General features: G+C 37.9%; 1 protein-coding gene across 3 annotated transcripts in view; it reads right to left on the minus strand.

The window, feature by feature from the left end:
• The window catches only part of UPF2 (UPF2 regulator of nonsense mediated mRNA decay), a gene marked incomplete at its 3' end in the record, with an annotated part of 65945 nt that overhangs the window by 14496 nt on the left and 32604 nt on the right, over window positions 1–18845 (minus strand). For all 3 annotated transcript variants that reach the window (XM_084279547.1, XM_084279546.1, XM_084279548.1), the window contains 8 exons: window positions 14427–14612; window positions 13677–13880; window positions 12790–13065; window positions 11345–11528; window positions 7663–7802; window positions 5808–5912; window positions 4812–4910; window positions 3903–4070 (listed from right to left, as the gene is read on the minus strand). In XM_084279547.1, coding sequence (XP_084135673.1) covers window positions 3903–4070; window positions 4812–4910; window positions 5808–5912; window positions 7663–7802; window positions 11345–11528; window positions 12790–13065; window positions 13677–13880; window positions 14427–14612 — 1362 coding nt within the window. The remainder of the gene's footprint in view (window positions 1–3902; window positions 4071–4811; window positions 4911–5807; window positions 5913–7662; window positions 7803–11344; window positions 11529–12789; window positions 13066–13676; window positions 13881–14426; window positions 14613–18845) is intronic.

Here is an 18845-nt window from a genome sequence, read left to right on the forward strand (position 1 = left end):
TCCCCCTCCAGAAGCACCCTCTCTCCAAAAGACATAGCTGAGATTTTCAGAAAAGCATAGGGAAGATGCTTTTTTCCTCCATTTGCAGAAAATCTAAGTATTTATTTCCACAGAGTTGCCTTTTTTTTTTTAAAAAAAACAATTATTCCAAAACAGAGAAGTGATTCTTAATCTTATCTGCAACTGAAACACCACTTTTCAGAAGCCTGGTAATGCTAAAGCTTGGGAACATATTTAGAAAATGACCACACATCCATTACAAATAAATATTCCCTTGCTCTAAGTAGGGTAACACATTGAAGGATAATCACTCCCAATATTCCAGGAACTACACTGAATCCTGCAAGTTCTTGTCATCTGACATCTATTTCTACAGAAACAGAAGCAGGGGCAAATATCTAACTGATCTTTTCTGCTACACTATCAAAGCCCCTGCTGAGAAGATATGTAGTAAAAGCAAAATCCTCACCAAGTACAGTTAGTATTTAATGCAACGATTACTACAAAATCTCAAGGTATCTATTAGGTACTAGTGATCCACTAACAGGTAAATGACAAGTGTGAGAAGACACCAAATACTCAGATGCACCATCTGAACATAAACTGGGTTTGAATGAGTTGAGACAGGCTCCTGCAAAGACTTGAAAAAAACCTGGGTACAGTGAAACCCCATCAACTAGAAGGTTTATTCAGATGAGATAAATTAGGGAACTATTTTTTGGGGGAGTGGTGTTAAGATCATGTTATATTGATTATAAATACAAGCTTGTTATTAAGGTGTGCAGGAAAGGAAAAAAACAAAAGCTTTAGTTACTTATTGCTCAGCAGCTTATGCATGTTCCAGATACTGTGAAGTGAGCCCTACACAAACAACCCATTAGCAGCATTTCATGATCAAAATTATTCCTTAGCTTAACCATTATGCTCCTATCCACCTTAACATGTCCTTCACATTACGTCGGTTCTATGGATTTAACAGCTTAATGGGATTGGAAAATTGTTTCCAGACAGGATACCTAAAGTAGAAAAGTGAAACCTGAAAGGGTACAAACAAGCAGACACAAATAAAAGACTCATAATTAACCACAAAATATCACTGAGTCACTCTCTCGCTTCAAAGATAGGAAACTGAAGAAAGATAAAAAATGATCATTCAGAATACTGTATTTTTCATAAAAACATCACTGAGATACAGTGATGTACAAATTCTAGTAGTACAAATACTACTAGATAACCTACATAGTAGTAGATATCTAGATATACTAGATATCTAGATAATAGTATAAATTCTTTATCTGTGATAAAGAACTTCACATCCAGGGACAGAATTGACCATTACATGGATATTACCATTCTTTTGTGGAACCTTGCTAAAAATCCTTTAAGTGAAAGGAATTTTTTGTCTTGGGTATTCACCAAATTTCTTGACACTACAGAACTTTCTTTTCACCATTTAAATCTCACCTTAGTTCACACCTACCTGGCATAAAACTTCTGGGACAAATAGATAGATTGCAGCTCTGATCCTTTATGGTGGCAATATTTCTTTACTTCCTCTGGCTCTCTCCTGGCTTGTGGATAAATCATGATGTCATAGCCTACTTGCCAATAACCACATTTATTTCTAGCACTGCTAGTTTTGTAAGCTTTGTCATACAACTTGTTGCTACTCTTTAGGAGTGAAAAAACCCAGCCATCTATTGCAAGACACTGAACTATCCCATATCCTCACTATTGCCTGTGTTTGTAAATCAGTGAGACAAAAAAAGAAAAAAAAAGGGGGTAAAATATGGCACACTTGTTACTATCAGCCTGCCACAATTATTCATTCAGGCTGTGTGCTGCTAGTAAATAGCAGTAAGTTGTTCTTGTGCTGCTTCAAACTAGCTGCCAATGCTCCACTAAGATCTGGATGAAGACTGGCATATAAACTGAATATGTAGTGACAGGACCTCAACTACCAAATATAAACCTCCAGAAGGAAGCACAGCACATACCTTTTTCATCTCTGAGTACTTGCTCACAGGGAAGATTTCTAGTTTCAGCCACACTGTTGACAGAGACCAAACCAACTGCTAACATAGCGTGTGATTAGGTAGGTATTGTAGTGAGGTAAAGATACTTACTGAAGTGACTGTGAGGATGAAAAGTTACTTACAGCCTTCCAGGCTGTGTGTGAACCCCTTTTGACTGATTTTAAAAAAAGCTGAAAGTATACAGCTGTAACACTATGCATCCATCACTTCAACACTCTGTGCACACTCTGCTCATGCAGATTTCAAGTAAAGCACTATAAGGAGGAGTAATTATTTTCTTTTCAACTCCACCTCTTCTTTCCTGCTTATTTTTCTATTAAAACTGACTACCAAGACATTTTTTTTCCTGAATACAGAACTATGGACAAAGAAACCTTTCACTGACTCAAGAACTGAGGCACTCTGTAAAGCAACTGTTTTCTACATTTCTAGAAACACTGAGAGGAGTTTTGGCAGGAAGAGCCTACTCCCAAAACCAAATACTGGGGGAGGAGCAGGAAAAACTCCTGAACAAGCCCTGCTTTCTTTTTAAGTCACATATCAGCCATACTTTCAATTCACACAGAATATGAAGATCCTAAAGTTCTTGGTAACTACAGATACTCTCAGAAAATTATCCTGAAAAAGCTAAACACCATTTCGTAAAAAATAATTATCTTAAATCCCAGCTCAGTCCAATGACAGCAGTTAAAAATCCCCACTCAAAACTTCTGTAGAACTCTGTATTCAACATCGAAGTTCCAGGAAAACAGACTAACTAATTAATCAGGCACCGTTACTAAATGCAAGCATGTATATGCCCACTCAAATAGGTATCGTCACTGGCACTTTCAATGTACACACTGAGCACACCACACACCCTCAAGCTGAACTGTTTTATGAGAAGAGACCTTCACACCTTCTACACAGATTTTGGAAGCGTCTTTCACATGAAGAAAGCGAAAGGTTTAGAAACCTCATACGTTACACTGCTATCACAATTCAGGTACCAAAAGCCAAAACAAAAGTAGTGACATGGATCCAACCACTTGAAAGGTACAGGTACATAGAATGAAACACCACTTAGGTTTTGCTTTCCACATAAAGTCAAGCCATTAATTTTCATCACCAAAGCATACAGCTGAAATGAAAAGGCTTCTTTAGAAGCCCTCAGCCATGACGAGAAATGCACATGGAATGTGTTATGTACTGATCTGTATACTACACATTTGCTGACCTAGGAAAATTCAAACATACACTGGAGAAAAGAGCCAAGACAAACGTAGGCCCTGGCTGTATGAAGCAAGGGCTTTATTCATTAGATCAACATTAATTCCATTTAAGTTTCTCCTAGGGATTCTCTCAGCGCATTCTGGGAAAGTCTCCTAAAAAGCCTTCATAGATAATGACTTTTTTCCCCCACCTCTAAATTGAATAAATTGAACCAAGTGGCAGTTACTTAGGAAATGGAATTTAGGACATGCCATGTACCTTTGTGCTGTCAGAAAAATCTGTAGCATCTTGAAAATTCCAGATTATTCCTTATCCTTTTCTTTTCTACTCTTTATAACTTCCAGTGTCAGTCCACCAAGCTCAAGTGTTCAACAGCTATGTTTAAATTACACTGTCTCATTGGGGTGATCACAAAATGGAATTAGTAAGGGAATAAGTTAACCACAGAGTTTTCCCACATGATTTCTATCAACAACCAAGAAACTACACACGGTGTTCTTTGTTTATTAAAATTTTGATGCCTGAATCCTAATCTGGTAACAGGATGAAGAAACAAAAAACTCTGTGGCAAAGTCACAGAGTGTGACTTTCAGAAGACTGAAAGGATTTTATACATGTATTTAAGCAATACCTATACCTTACGTGAACTCTTACCTGCTGTTTGTTGCCTTTTCGTGTTAACATGACAAATGGCATTGTGTCTCCAGATTCTGACTCTCCTTCTCCACTTCCAAGTGGGGGACCCTTCTTGAGCTGACTTTTGAGATGCAGAGGAATAGCAACATCCAACTGATGTACTTTCACAGATTCACCACTCCGTTGCTATTGAAAAAAAGTAAATTCTATAAATGATCGCTGGCTGAAAAGGTTAGTCTGGCAACACTCACACTGTCATGACTGAGAAAAGCTGTTAAACTTCCAAGAAGAGGCAGTAATATACAAATAAATGTACTAGGCTTTATACATTTTCCTTTTATTTCCTTGCTTCTAAGGAGAAGGAAGTTATAGAAACAGAATACTTCAAATTCCAAAGGGGTTTTAGATAACCTAACCTTCTACGGAAAGAAATCTAGAGACTTGATTAAACACACTTAAAAATGGACTTTCCACATTCAAGGTTTTTATTGGTGGCATGTTATTAATGTATTCTTCATGCAGGGCTTGCAAAACAATACTTAAATATTTACCAGATGAGCCTGAAAAAAAATACAACACAAAAACCCCTCCCAGGACTTGTAGGTTATGTTAATTTATCTACAGCTGCATTTAAAAAATATCAAACTCTGCTTGGATAGTCTAGGATGAAGTCAGAAGCATTGCATAGTATATTTAATAAAATATCTGTCAGCATATCATATATTCAGTGGGCAAACAATACAATTAACAGCTATTTTACTAAAAGCTACTTATCCCAGCATGTTGATGGAAGGGAAGAGGCCACAACCAGAGGAAACCCCCTTTAAGTATGGTAAGCCACGCATTAATGCTTTACTTTTTTAAATAAATCAAATACAGTTAGCTGTGAAGCAAGTTACATTAATGTAAGACCATAAATATTTATACCTGAAGATTTTCCAGCATCATTTTATCCAATGCCTGGATGAAGTCCTCATCTTCTGCACAAGGGACATGCTTAAGGCCTCCTCCTTTAATCATTACTTCCTGTTGCAATGGGGGAAAAAAAAACCCCTTTTATTACACTAGATCCAGAAATATGAATATTCAGTCTAGAAATAAGGGGGGGGGAGCCTTACTGCTTCCACGTCATACATAATCAAAAGCTTAAAAATGTTGAAGAAAACACTTTTCAGCCTGGTTTATTTTCCTGAAATAGTCTCTGACTTTTATTGCATCCATTACTATGAAGGCTGGCCACTCAATATTCTGACATACTAGTGCATGTGTCCACATGCATACATGAGACATGGCAAAAAACCCAAAGAAAAGTTTCTATCCACACCACACCTAATTTAACTATTTTTTCTATTGCATCCATAAAATTAGATGTTTTTTTCAAGATAAGTCCTAACCTTCAGTATTTGGAAAGCACAATGTGATAACAAAAGTATCTGGTGTCAGTACCCCAACACCTTGTTCTATAATGATCGTCAATGATCAATATGCAACTGCAACTGAAGCTCAACTAGATGGGTTCCTTTGCTACAGATGCTAATCTGCCAATCCCAAATCTGTATTTTAGGAGTCTTGTACTTCTTGGTTTGCCTCCTTTTCAGTTTTGAGATACAGAGCAGGGTAACTAGCTTACTTTGTTGTACCACATCACTTTGCTACACTGCTGGAATTGCAAAACCATCATTTATGCAATTGCTTCCAGTGAAAGTGAACTGTCCTGTGAAAACATGTAGTAAAGTTGATGGCATGAATCTTTCCATAAGATAACAATGAAAGTTTGCAAATACAAAAATAAGCTATTGAAAGAACAGCAGGGAGGATATTCTTGCCATTTTTTCCTAGGTAAGTTACATTGGCAAAAAGCATTCTGTAAAGAAAACAAGACATGCAAAAGTCAATTCACTTATCTAAAGTAACAAGACATACTGTATTCTCCTCATCTGTTTCATTTTCCTTATTGGAGTCTGTAAGATAATCCGTGTTTTCCTCCTCTTCCTCTTCACCTTCTTCTTCCTCGTTGTCAGAGCCCTCCTGAAACATTCAATGTTTAAAATTTGAGGACAATGTAACTTTAAAACAAAAAAAGATCACTTGCCTCTGATTCCTCATACACATTTTCTGCACCATTTCCTACCCTTTTTCCATCTGAACCTGTACAGTTCAGTGGTAATGAATTTGTTTAGAGTTTTGTGTTTAGTGTTTCAGTCTGAACTCAGTGGGCTTTATCTGACACTTCCACAGTCATACAGCAGAAAACTGGGAGTAATGGCTGATACACTACATGGTTTTGCAGCTACTTGGAGGAAACTCAACAAGCTGGAGGAACGGCCTGACAAGAACTCATGAAGTTCAAAGGGAAAAGCACCTGATGAGCAACAAGCCCATTCACTACTACATGCTGGAGGCTGCCCATGTGGAAAGCAGCTTGGTAAGCTTGGGAGATATAAGGTGGACAAGCTGACCAAGAACCAGCAAAGCACCTTTGCAGCAAAGACAGCTGACCATGTTCTGGGCTGCATTTAAGTAAGTGTTGTTGATAGATCAGAAGAGGTGGTTCTTCCTGCCTGGTCAGCCCCGGCAGGACACATGTGGAGTACTGTGCCCAGCTCTAGGTTACCAGTAAAAGACAGATATGGGCACACTGAGTGAAGTCCAGCAATAGGCTGTGAAGATGATTAAGGGACTAGAACACCAGTCATAGAAGGAAAGGCAGAGAGAGATGGGTTTATATAATCCGGGAAACAGAAGGGTCAGGAGATCTTCTCTATGTGTATAAATACCTGAAAGGAGACAGGCTTCTCAAGGTTGTCCAGTGCCAGACCCCTCTGAGGCAACAGACACAAGTTGAAAAATTAAATTTCAACTTCAGAAAGAGGCCTTCTTTACTGCAATGGCATTAAAACACTGGAACAGATTGCTCAGAGAGGTTGTGGAGCCTCCATCTTTCAAAATTTACAAACCCAACTGGACACTGCCTCAGGCAACATGATGTAGGCAACCCTGCTTTGGGCAAGGAGGCTGGACAAGATCTCCAGAGGTCCTTTCCCCATCTTCCAACCATTTGTGATTCTAATAATATTAATTTGTGAGTAAAGGAACAAACCCAGAAAAACTTTAGGAACTTCAAAGCTGTGAAGCAGAGACTGAAAGAAAGCTTACTAGTAAAATAACCAAGCCAAGCGTAAGGAGAAAAAGCATTTCCTATTTCCTTGATGAACTCATTTTCTCATAACGCTACCATTATCATGTCAACTTTGCTGTGTCATAGTGACAACTTAGAATTTCTATGTACATGTCTGGTTTTTATAGTCTCCACCATTTTTGATTGAAATGATTACTGGCACAGTAAACAAGGAAGGTTGTTATGCTCCGTAAGTCTTTTATTTATCCATATTATACAGGCACACTCAGAACACCTGTTATTTTTTCCTCCATGACTGCTTTGACATCTAGTCAATACATTTACTTCTACAACAGATGAAGAGAACTCTGAAAGTGTTTTCATGCCAAAAAACAGAAGGTTTCTTTTTGTTGAGATGCAGCACATACCCTGATCAAAGTTGGGAAGTTCAGGTTTCTGCCATAATTGCTCTGGAATAAATCTCAGACACTCAGTATTCAGTTTTCCATGCATATATGGAACTGGGAAGGAAATACCCTGACTTGTGTGTGCATACCCATGTTTCACCTAACTGTGACACCGAAGGGCTTCAGAAGCTAATGAGTAATCAAACTATTACTTATTCTTTTTATGCCAGGCAAGCTAAAAAAATAAGTTCACCTCTTCTTCTGGCTCATTTACTTCACTTTCATTTCCAGATTGCTCTTCTGTCTCTGCTCCACCTTCCTCCTCCTCTTCATCCTCTTCCAAATTCTCTCCCTCTGTAAGGGAATCTTTGGAATCTTTATCATTCACAATTCCTGAAATTTAGAAAAAGAGAAAGAATTAGAACAAGGAGCTAGAATGAGAATTAGAACATTAAGACACAAACAAGTTATGTATGTGGAAGATCACTCCAAAAGTCCATTGGTACCGAACACTAAAATGACCCAATTCCATAACATTCAACTTCTGAACAAAACATTTTCTACACAGCTATCTTACTCATAAAGGGTAACATTTTCCTCCTTTTCTAGCAGGGCAGTTATGGAAAATGTTTCAATTCTCCCATAGAACAGCGATCAAGAAGCTGCACTGTGCAAAACTGCTTCAAGATATCCTCAAACTAAACGTACAACTGTATTTGCTGTACAAAACCAGCAGAACCCAGACACCTCTGCAGCCTTAGTTTCAGTACTTCACATTACTGTCAACGAACACATTTTTTGTCCTGTAATAAATTTCTGACACTTTTCTAATGCTCTGAAGCTACGCTTGAACCCATGAGGATGTAGGTGCCTGTATAAAATCTTTAGGAAATCAGAGTCTCTTCCAAAAGTATCACCTAGTGTGTTCATCCTATTTGCAAGGAAGGCTGACAGTCCTTTTACTGTGTTTTAGTTCATCCTGCAGTTCTCCTTACTGACCTACTTGTCACTTCTACTCCTCAAGCCATTTTAGCTTACTCTGTAAGCTAAGGTATCAAGCGCTGCTCCCTAAACCTCTGCTTTCTTTCAGTAAGATATCCTTCAATGTAATGCTGTTATCCATGCCATTCTCGGAGCAGTGAAAAATAAGTTTCAGTTCCTTTCAGTGCCTCAGTGTCCAATTTAGTTTTAGATACATATTTCAATCAGAATTGTTTTCAGAGAATATATTGAACATGGTTGTGATTCAGGAAAAAAAAAAATCAGGATCTGTTTTTAGAGAACAGCTGTTACAAAAATCAACCAACGCAGAAAGAGAACAAACTTCCAGCATACACAACTGTTTTCATATGTCCTTTTAAATTTTTTTTCCATTAATTTGCATCCTAGAGAGGACCAGGAGGACCCTGGTTTGAGCTAGCAGGAAGAAATGTTGATGCCAGCCACCTGCGACTCAAGATATCTAACCCAGAAGTTTTTCAAAGATTCTCCTAGGGAGTCAGCACAGTTTGTCATTCACATTTTGACATTATACCAACCATACCTTGGGTCTGCCATTCTCTTAAAGCTTTCTGGACAGCAAATGAGTACATCAGTTCTATGCTCATTTGCTCTTTGCATACAGCAGACAGCAAACAAGTAGTACATTATTCAGTCTAGATTCTCTATATGGAAGTGGTTTGGGGCACAGCAGGTTTTTTTTTTTTTAGCATTTTGGGGTTTTCCCTTCTGCTCCAGATGCCTTTAAGAGTTGCAATACACACAGAGCCAGGTCTCTTTCCAAAAGTTGTCTAAGATCACTAAGCTGAGCTTTGGGAGGAGCTGAATCTTCACAGCCATGCTTAAATTGGACACTCAGAAATAAACAGGATACATGGCTGTATAGTAGCTATTGAGGATTTCAGCTCTGTGTGAGCACACAAACTCTTCCTCAGTCATGTTCCAGAGGTACCAAAGCATTCTTTTTTTTCCCCCCTGTTATAACCACTGTGCTCTTCAAAGTTTGTGCTGTTCTGTAATTACACAAGAGTTTCTTGTATATTCTCACCGGTACAAAACCCATCAGAGCAGCACAGGAACCAACAGTCAGTCCCTGACTGAAGGTCTGCAGGTAACAAGCCACCACACTGTTCTGCCCACAATCACACTTCAGACTGATAAAGAGCTCATGACAGTGTTCAGCACAATACCTTCTCAGTGTTACTGTCCACAGGCTGAGGAACAGTGGGGACAAATTGATCAAGCACTGCAGTTTTACCAGAGCTTTTGCTAAAGTATGAGAAGACCTAATTTCCTTCAGATACAGTCATATCTGTCGTCATAAGATCAGAAAAGCAGATGACAACCTTCCCAAGACCACCTTCAAACAGTCCTAATAGGAGGACTAGGAACTATCCTGCTCTGTACACGTGCTTAACGGCAAGGAAGTAATACCATTATAAAGAAAAGCAACATAGTTAGTAAGGGCACGTGACACCACCCCTTTTTTAAAGGCTGTACTGTTGACAGGCTTTTCTCCTGCCAAAACAAACACAATAAAATGTTCACCAACACTTACTCACATTCAGCAACCACGTATCTCCTCCTCGACTACACCAAACAACTGCTGTAGTGGTGGTGATTCAGAGAACAGTTACTTGTAGGAAGGAATTGCTGAGTGTCTTTCAGAAGAATATTACATCTTATCTAACTAGTGGTAAATTTCTTCTCAGTTAGTTGAGAGCATAAAAGCCAGTAATTTAGATCAAACTATAAGAAATGTTTTCTCTTGGTTTCAGTTGCCACATAGGTAACTTTATGGCATGTCAATTAAAGAAAGAGGATACTAAAAATATAAACTCCTGAAACAGAAGCTGCAAATTTCACCTGGCAATTATACATACTTATGCCACTGGATTAAAGGATTACTCTTAAAAATTGAACTTGTTTAACTAGACAAAAGGTTCATAAGACTGTAATTAACACTTACAGCGTGTAAAATTTACATATAAAAGCTTTTCATGACCAAGCCTGTCTTCCAATAGAAAAGAAAGATTAGAAAACAACTCCATTAAACAAGTGCAGTAGTATCCAATAATTAGTAAGAACTGGTACATACAAAAAGTTTAAAAGTTAATATGATGATACTAGCTTTAGATACACAACTGAGCTGTTCTGCAAAGCTTAACTTTTTTCTCTTGATTTTTAACAAAGCAAGATTTATACATGAGACTAGTCCTAACAGAAATTACAAGCTAGCAGAAAACCTAGAGGACAGATATGTTTTAAGAAAAAAAGAACAACAAAATACCCCAACTTCAACAATCCAACCAAAGCTCTAATTCATGAAAGAGAAATCATCCTCTGGTCTTTACCAAAATATAAAACCCATTCAAAATTACTCTAAAGGAAGCATAAGGTTCAAAGTACTTGTTGTAGTCTCACACTAACACTTACTTTGACACAGCAACTCTAGTTAAACCCAGAAATGGGGAAGAAACACAGAGTTGTAAGCAACCAATCTACCAAAATGACCAAACAGGTTTCCCCCAGTGCCCAACCAAGAAGCTGCAATAACAGCTCACAGATGTTCCTTCCTTTTTGTCCTGGACTGTGCTTCCTAAATTTTTCTATAAAAGTCATGGTTTGCTTCCTTATTGAGCCATACTACTGCATATAGTAAAATACACACACACACACACACGCTCCTGCCCTCTCCAAATTCTAATATATTAATAGAACTCATTGATTTTTTTAAGCACTCAAACCTTTAGTTATGCAGATCCTATGTGATCTGTATAGTGAACTGAAAAATGCAAAGAAGCTACAAAACTATTTTTATCATTAGAATAAAAAGACCATATTGTGGTAACAATAGTTACCTAACATCACACAAAAGGTAATTTTAATACAAGAACTGTAAAAAAGGCCCCATTTCCCTTGCTCTTTTTACTTACCCAATTTTATTAAGAATTCTCGTTCCAAGTCTTGCACCTGTCTGATAGCTTCTTCCAGGGAATTGCAGAGCTTTATCTTTGGTCTCAGCAGTTCCAGTGTATCACTGATCATATAGTCTATGTCTATAGGAAATGGGTGGTCTTTTGTCCAAACATCAAGGCTTTTTTTCCACCAAACATACCGCTAGAATACAAAATATTCAAATAAGTTATATGCAGACTGGTGTTTATAAACAGTTTAACTTCAAGTTTGAAACAGCCATGTTTGTACAATGGAAAATACAGATTTCACATCACTACTCTCCTATTTCATACTGAAAATGAAGTAGAAGTAAGAGAATGTTTCTTTAAGAGACATAGTCAGAAGGAATGCTTGTTGAAAATTGTAAGGTGTAACATTGATATGACTTCAGTGACAAGTTTGTTTTGGGTTAAAAATACTGTACGTTTTACTGAAGGATGTGCATCCTGCAGATGTAAAATAACTCGTTGTCACCTTTATTTTGGTATCCTTTGTTTAGTATAATTCAAAGAGAGAAGCAAAAAGAAGTTAAGTCCAAAGAGATTAAGCATGAACTCCATAGACTGGAAATCCACACTTGCTCAGAACCTATTCCAGTGCTGAAACACTCCCATTATGAAATCCGCCTGCCCACCCCCTATCTATGGAGTCAGAATTTTCCTTGCTGCAACTTGTGACCATCACTTGTCATCCTTTCACCAGGCATATCTGAGAAGTATCCAACTCCTCTCCAACACTATTAGCTGAGGACTGCAACCTAATTAGCATTCTCTTTTCTAAGATGAGCAAACCTAGGGGAGATTCAAGAGCTTCCTGATAATTTTGGTGACTCTTCACTGCACTCAGCTCGGTTTGCTGATGCCTCTCATCTACCTGGGAGTGCTGAACTGGAAACAGTGCTCCAGATGTGGCTCAGAAGTGCCAAGCAGAAGAAAAAAACAAACCAGTTTCTTCAGTGTACTGGATACACCCTTGCCAAGGCAACACAGAATGCTGCTTGCCTTCATCACCCTCTTGGTGCAGAATTTAATGTCAAGTTCCTAGTGTCCAGGAATCCTGGCTTTAATCCTGCAGAAAGTGAGTGCCAGGGAGAACTGTTGCACAGAGCTATTCCATCCCCACTGGAACACGTCTTACCTACCTTTGCTGGAATTCTCAAGGTTTTGTCAGCCTTTATTTCCACTTGCTGAGACCCCCTGAAGGACAGACCCTAAACCCTTCAGTTAATCAATGGCTACCCCAGTATTCTGCAAGTATTTTAGAACAGTAACTTCAACAGAACTGAATATACACATATAACTTTAAAATAAAACTGTTATCAGAGAGGATTCTAAAAATGACAATGCTAGATAAAGAAAGAAACATCTAACAGGTTGACCCACATTAGCTTGTTAAAGAGAACTATATAGTTAGTTTAAAATACCTGAAAATATACAAGGAAGCAATCAAGTTTTCGTTTGCTGGATCCTCTGTCAAAATATTGCCCACAGGTATCGAGGATTGTACAGACCAGTCTGATCCTGAAAAGATGCTCTGGTGGATCCAGTGGACTAGGACTACCATCAGGGTTCACCCCAAACGATGTGAAAGAATACAGAGTTCGAAATATGACAGCTGATTCCACCATCCGATAATTGTAAAGCTCCCCCAGAAACTTGGCACTGCTGATCCGCCGCTGGTTAAACTTTGGTTGGTTAACCTTTATCAAAGCAGCAAAGGAAAAACACTTCACCATGTAGACAATAGAATCTTTGTAAAAGGTTGTGGGGGTTTATTTTAATGCTATGAATTCACCACAATGCAGGATGTTTATTTATGGCTACATACACAACATGAAATTTAAACATTAAAAAATACTGAAGGTATTTAAGAAAGCTGGTCAACTCCTAGTTACTATAAAGTTCAAATACATTTAACATACTCTACTTTAAATCTGTAATGATTTTTCATTGCCCAGGAAGTTATTCTAACTATAACCCCTATCAAAATATGGACTAGCATCTAAAGTTACTCAAAGTTGTGTGTATCTGTCTGCACTGTACAAGAATAAACTGGATTCCCTTACTATAATAATGGAGGGAAAATAACTGTCCCAGTAAACTTCACAGTTTGTTATGGTTCTTGGGTTGTTGGTTTTTTGTCTGTGGTTTTTTAAATTTAAATAAACATACATAGAACAAACAACTGAAATGGAAATGTCATAAAGCAAAAATCTGGAATACAAAGATTCTTCTCTTTAAGCATTATTATTTTGATTTCCTTTCAGCATAAGTAGATGAGTTTGGCTTAATAAAAGTGTTGGTTGCTTACCTCCATTCCTAGTCGAATATCCTCTAGCACCCCATCCACGACATGGATTCCAACATCTTCCTGGTAAAGGACCAACCCTGCTAAGAGGTTGGCTACACAGTGAATACTATTATATTTCACATTCCAGATGTTGATCATACAGCATATAACATAGTCTTTTACTTCTGCATCCTGCCAAGGCAGCTTGCGCATCTGTCTCAGGACCTAAACCAAGTTTTAAGACAAGCTTAACATTTTAGCAGGCAAAATACCAAAGATACTCATTGCCATCCCCTCTCTCACAGTTGGGATCAAATCCCTGAAAGCATCCTGCAAGCAGCCTCATCCTCTTTTTCAAGCATCCTCCAGATCTGCAGGAGCTACAGAAAACTTTATAGATGTATCCCAACTGCTGTCCTTGAACTACTAATCAAGCTGTCCAAATCTGTGCTGTATTTTCCTTGCTCTCACTGTCTGTATTTAATTGTACTCTTTTACTCTGAATGTAAGATGTTTAATACAAAGATTCTTATTTAATTCTCTATTTGTTCAACACTTAATGTCTGTATAGAATGCAGGTCCATGACTGGAGCTTCCATGCATTACAATAAAAGAAATTAAATTATCTTAACAATCAGCAACACCAAAAAAAAAAAAATCCCTCTTCCTTGCAATTAAAAAAAACCCAAACCACAACCCTCCCCAAGCCCTCCAAGTTAATACTACATCACTTCCAGTAAAAGCTACATCAAAGATTTCAAAAGGATTTACCTTCTCTGTGGTGACCTTGGAGAGATCCTTGTAAAGAAGCTTACGAATATATTCTTGCAAAGGAGGACGTTTTTTCTTCACAGTTTTTTCAGCTGGAGGAGGATTACAGTAGTAATAGGCATTTTCTACCATTGTAACATAGCGTGCATCTAGATGCATTGCTTGTTTTTTTCTCATCATTTGTTCCTGGAATTAAAATGCAAATAATGAGTTAAAGATGTTGACGTACTACATGTTCAAACCAGATGCTTTTACAGTTAAGTCTAGGAGAAACATGAAAGGTTGTAGAAAAGGAAGTTACATGCTTGGGTAGGGACAAGAAAGGATAAAGCATATATACACATATAGTTCTGGTTTGCTATTTCCAAGGTCATTTTTCTATAATGGTTCACCTGTGGGGGAGGAAGTGTCAAAAAGAGTATTTAAAGTTTAACCTGAAATGTATGTGTTACTCTTTAGAAAAATGGTTAATAAGATTATCAGCCACTATCCAAAACATGGTTTTATTTAAGTAAAGTAGCTGCAATACTGACTTCTTGACACAAGCATAGTGAATCATCATAAGAGCAGCAATTTACTTTTTACATCAATATGTGATTCCAGAAAGTTTATATTGATGGTTTCACTTAACGTTCAATGCTTTAGGCAACAGCATTTTTCTTATTACATGCTGTTTACCCAAGCAGAATAGATTGCAAGTGCCTACCATGAAGTAGTATTTCAGAAAAAAAAATAATCAGACAAGCTAAAAGGTTTCTACATCAACACTAATTACCGTACTTAATTGTCAGGATTGTCCTAATTTTCCTCACTGAATACAATCTTTTATCCATATTTCTTTTTTGGATATGTAAGTTAAGATTTGTTTTGTGGGCTTTAAACATTTATTGGATCTGAAAATGCTCTACAACACAAGCAGTCATTCTGAACTACTGATTTTTACAGTTGAGGGTGAGCTTAGCTCCATTATAAGACAAATTTTTATACACATTTATGTATGTGTGTAATTCTATAAATTGAATTAGATTATGTGCTTTGTACAACCCTACATATTCCAAATCACTCTAAGATGGTTTAACAGAAAAGAAACTGCACTGGTTTAGGCTTTACAGTAATTTACAGCACACAGAGAAACAAAAGTAAGGTGCAAGTAGTGTTTTATCACTGCCCACCATGTTAGTATATACATTCACAGGGCCCAGTAAACTAGTGGAAAGAGTTTAAACCTTTGATCTGACACAAACCTTAAAGCATTTAATTTTTAACCTTTTCCACAACACAAACAGCCTCTGTTTAGATTCCCTAAATTAGTCTGTTGCTTCTCAAATGGGCAATTTCTCTCAAGTAGCAGCAAATTTCCCTACAGGAGCTTGAGTTGCACAGTACTTTAACAATTGAGTACATAAACGGTTTTATGTGGAGAAAAACCCCACTTACAACAGTTTACAAGATCAAAAACCTTACTGTGTCACATATGTTAGTCCTACTTAGGAAGTTTTCCACGTTTTTAGACTCACCAAGAGAAAAAATAATCACTCTGCTGCCTTATGACATTTATCATCTTTTACTACAAACTGAAAAATCAAGCAGGGCAAAGCAAAGCATAATGAAGAAAATGGCAGAAGGTCTTGCATGTTTTTGGGTTTTTTTTTTTTTTTAAACGAAAACTACATCCTTTGCATATTTTCCTGTGTTAGAGTTACATTATACCATAGAATCTCCCGAGTTGGAAGGGCCCATAAGGACCATCAAGTCCAACTCCTGGCACCACACAGGGCCAGCCCAGTCAGAGCATGGGACTGAGGGCATCCTCCAAGCGCTTCTTGACCTCAGCCCAGCTTGGGGGTGTGACCCCTTCCCTGGGGAGCCTGTTCCAGTGCCCGGCTCCCCTCTCAGTACAGAACCTCTTCCTAACATCCAACTTAAACCTCCCCTGTCACAGTGTCATACCGTTCCCTTGGGTCCTATCCCTGGTCACCAGAGAGGTGATCAGCGCCTGCCCCTTCACTCCCCTTGCCAGGAAGCCACAGGCCAGGATGAGATCTCCCCTCAGCCTCCTCTTCTCCAGGCTAAAGGGACTCAGCTCCCTCGGCCTGTCCTCATAAGGAAGATGTTCCACTCCCTTAACCATCCTAGTGGCCCTGTGCTGCCCTCCTACTTGTGCTAACAGTTCAAACCCAGCATTTTAAATTTCTTGGAAGCACACCATTGTTACAGTGAGTAAACACAATTTATTTTAACTACAAGTCGTTACTTTGTCACAGCTTCCATCTGTACAACGTTCCCCCACAGGTTCAACTCCACCTATAAAAGGAGTCACCTGGGAAATGAGCCACCAGGCAGTCACAGCTCCCTGTGTTTGTAAATAAAGGTGGTCTTGCCTTAAAGCTTTGAAAGACATTTTGATACATTTGACTTAAGTTAAAAGGATTAGAAATGCATCAGAAAGCTTTTAATACCCAAAATTTGAATATTCTTTTAAAAAGACCACAACAGCATAACACAAGAATGTCATTAACACGATTACATTCCAGAACCATAGATCAAGATAACGCTCATCTTCCTTCCAAAGCACCAATTCAAAGAATCCATTTATCAACAGAGCAATCCTAAAGCCAAGATTGTTTCATCTTAATATTTGACATTACATAAAGGACATTGTATTTGGCAAAGTCTTTCAAATTCAATGATTAACAACAACAAACATTGCTCTGATAAAACAAGTGATTAAGGAAAAATTAATTATTAAAAAAATCCCTTAACTCATTTTCTGCACCTCAAGACAATGTAATATTGTCTTCAATAGAAGACATGCAGCCTGTTTGGTATCTTACTACTTAATATACCACCAGTAGTAAAGATTAAGACCAATGACTATTTAAATGATCAACGGGCCTTAATTCTACCCATGAGAGTGAATTACAAGATCAGCTTTGCATTTACTCATTTTTTTCCCCATAATTAGCTTGCTTTGGGAATAATCTCTTCTACAGTTCACCATGACCCGTACAATAAGCCCATGACCCAATTTGTACAATACTATTTAAGTTAAAAGTAATCTCTACAGTTTCAATAGGACAACATTAGAAGATAGCCTACAACCATCTCAATAAATGTGTTTAGTCTATTTTAGATATTAAACTATAGATATTCCAAACTATCTGCCCCTTCTATGCTGGTTCCTTAATGCAGAAGAAAAGGCTTCTTATCCAAAAACCTTGTGAGGCTTTAAGCATCAGTTAATGAAACAGTGTTTATGGTTTGACCTAGACTTCACAGCTGAGTCATGTTCAGCACACATCCAGTAGATTTCAGCAATGCAGCTAACAATCAGCATTTTTGTGGTGTATAAGAGTAATCAGTAAGGAAAAACAGCTCTGATAAAGGTATTTAGCTTTTCCTATCTTCTAAAAATTTTGTTAACTACAAAAAATTGGGTGCAAAGAGTAAAGTGTCTCAAAGATAATGGAGCAGTGTTTTCAGAGCAGAACTACTTGATTATGGAAAAGAATATATTTAAAACACATCAGTTGGCAAAACCTTTAGAAAACTGAGAGATTCAAATCTTTCATGATACAAAGCACTTTGCAACCAAAAGCATGAGTCAAGAGCTTGCAGCTCTTTATCCATCTCTTTCCTCCTGTGACTACACCATCATAACAAATGCTTTGACATTCAAAGAGGTTCAGAAAAAAAACAGCATTTTGTGGAAAAGAAATTGTACAATACACACGAGTACCCAACAACTGCTCCTGCATTAACTGTACAGAATGAGAAAGCAGGCTATAGATTCCAGACTCATCAAGCATAAGCCTCTGCTTTGATAAGTTAAAAACAGTGATACTTCACAGCTCAAGAGCTATGCCTCCAGAAAGTTTCCAAACACTTAAACCCCTCCCTTCCACAAGGGCAAGCTATGTCCATTTTCTCCCCCAAACACACAACTACTTTCTTCACTGCAGATACACATCCACATTTTTCCTGCAGCACAGAGATTTGAAGGGAACATTAACAGACCTGGTCAGATTCCCAATACCACAACATGGTCTATTAGCTGGTTGGTATCTGCTTGAGTTGTTTCTAATTTAAAACAATTTCCTATTGCTACTATCTACCTTTAAAGCATTTCAGTCACATCTGACACTGTCTCTTGCCCTGGGCAAAAGGTTTTAAGATGGCCTCTCAAGCCAGTAAACATATTATTCAGGGCTCAGATTCATAACCTAAAGAAGACCCAAAGTTAATCCTTGTTATTCTTTAAATCTTTGTCAATACTTATCTAGACCTACAGATACAGTTCTACCCTTACCTTAATTGCCGGTCTCTATTTCTAAAATCCTGTCCTCTAGTTTCATAAACTTGTATTTCAAGTTTAGAACTCCAGATTGTCACACAGGACACGGAAAACACCTCTTCCAA

Source organism: Gallinula chloropus, assembly GCF_964237585.1.
Source record: "Gallinula chloropus genome assembly, chromosome: 1".
NCBI classification, from domain to species: Eukaryota; Metazoa; Chordata; class Aves; order Gruiformes; family Rallidae; genus Gallinula; species Gallinula chloropus.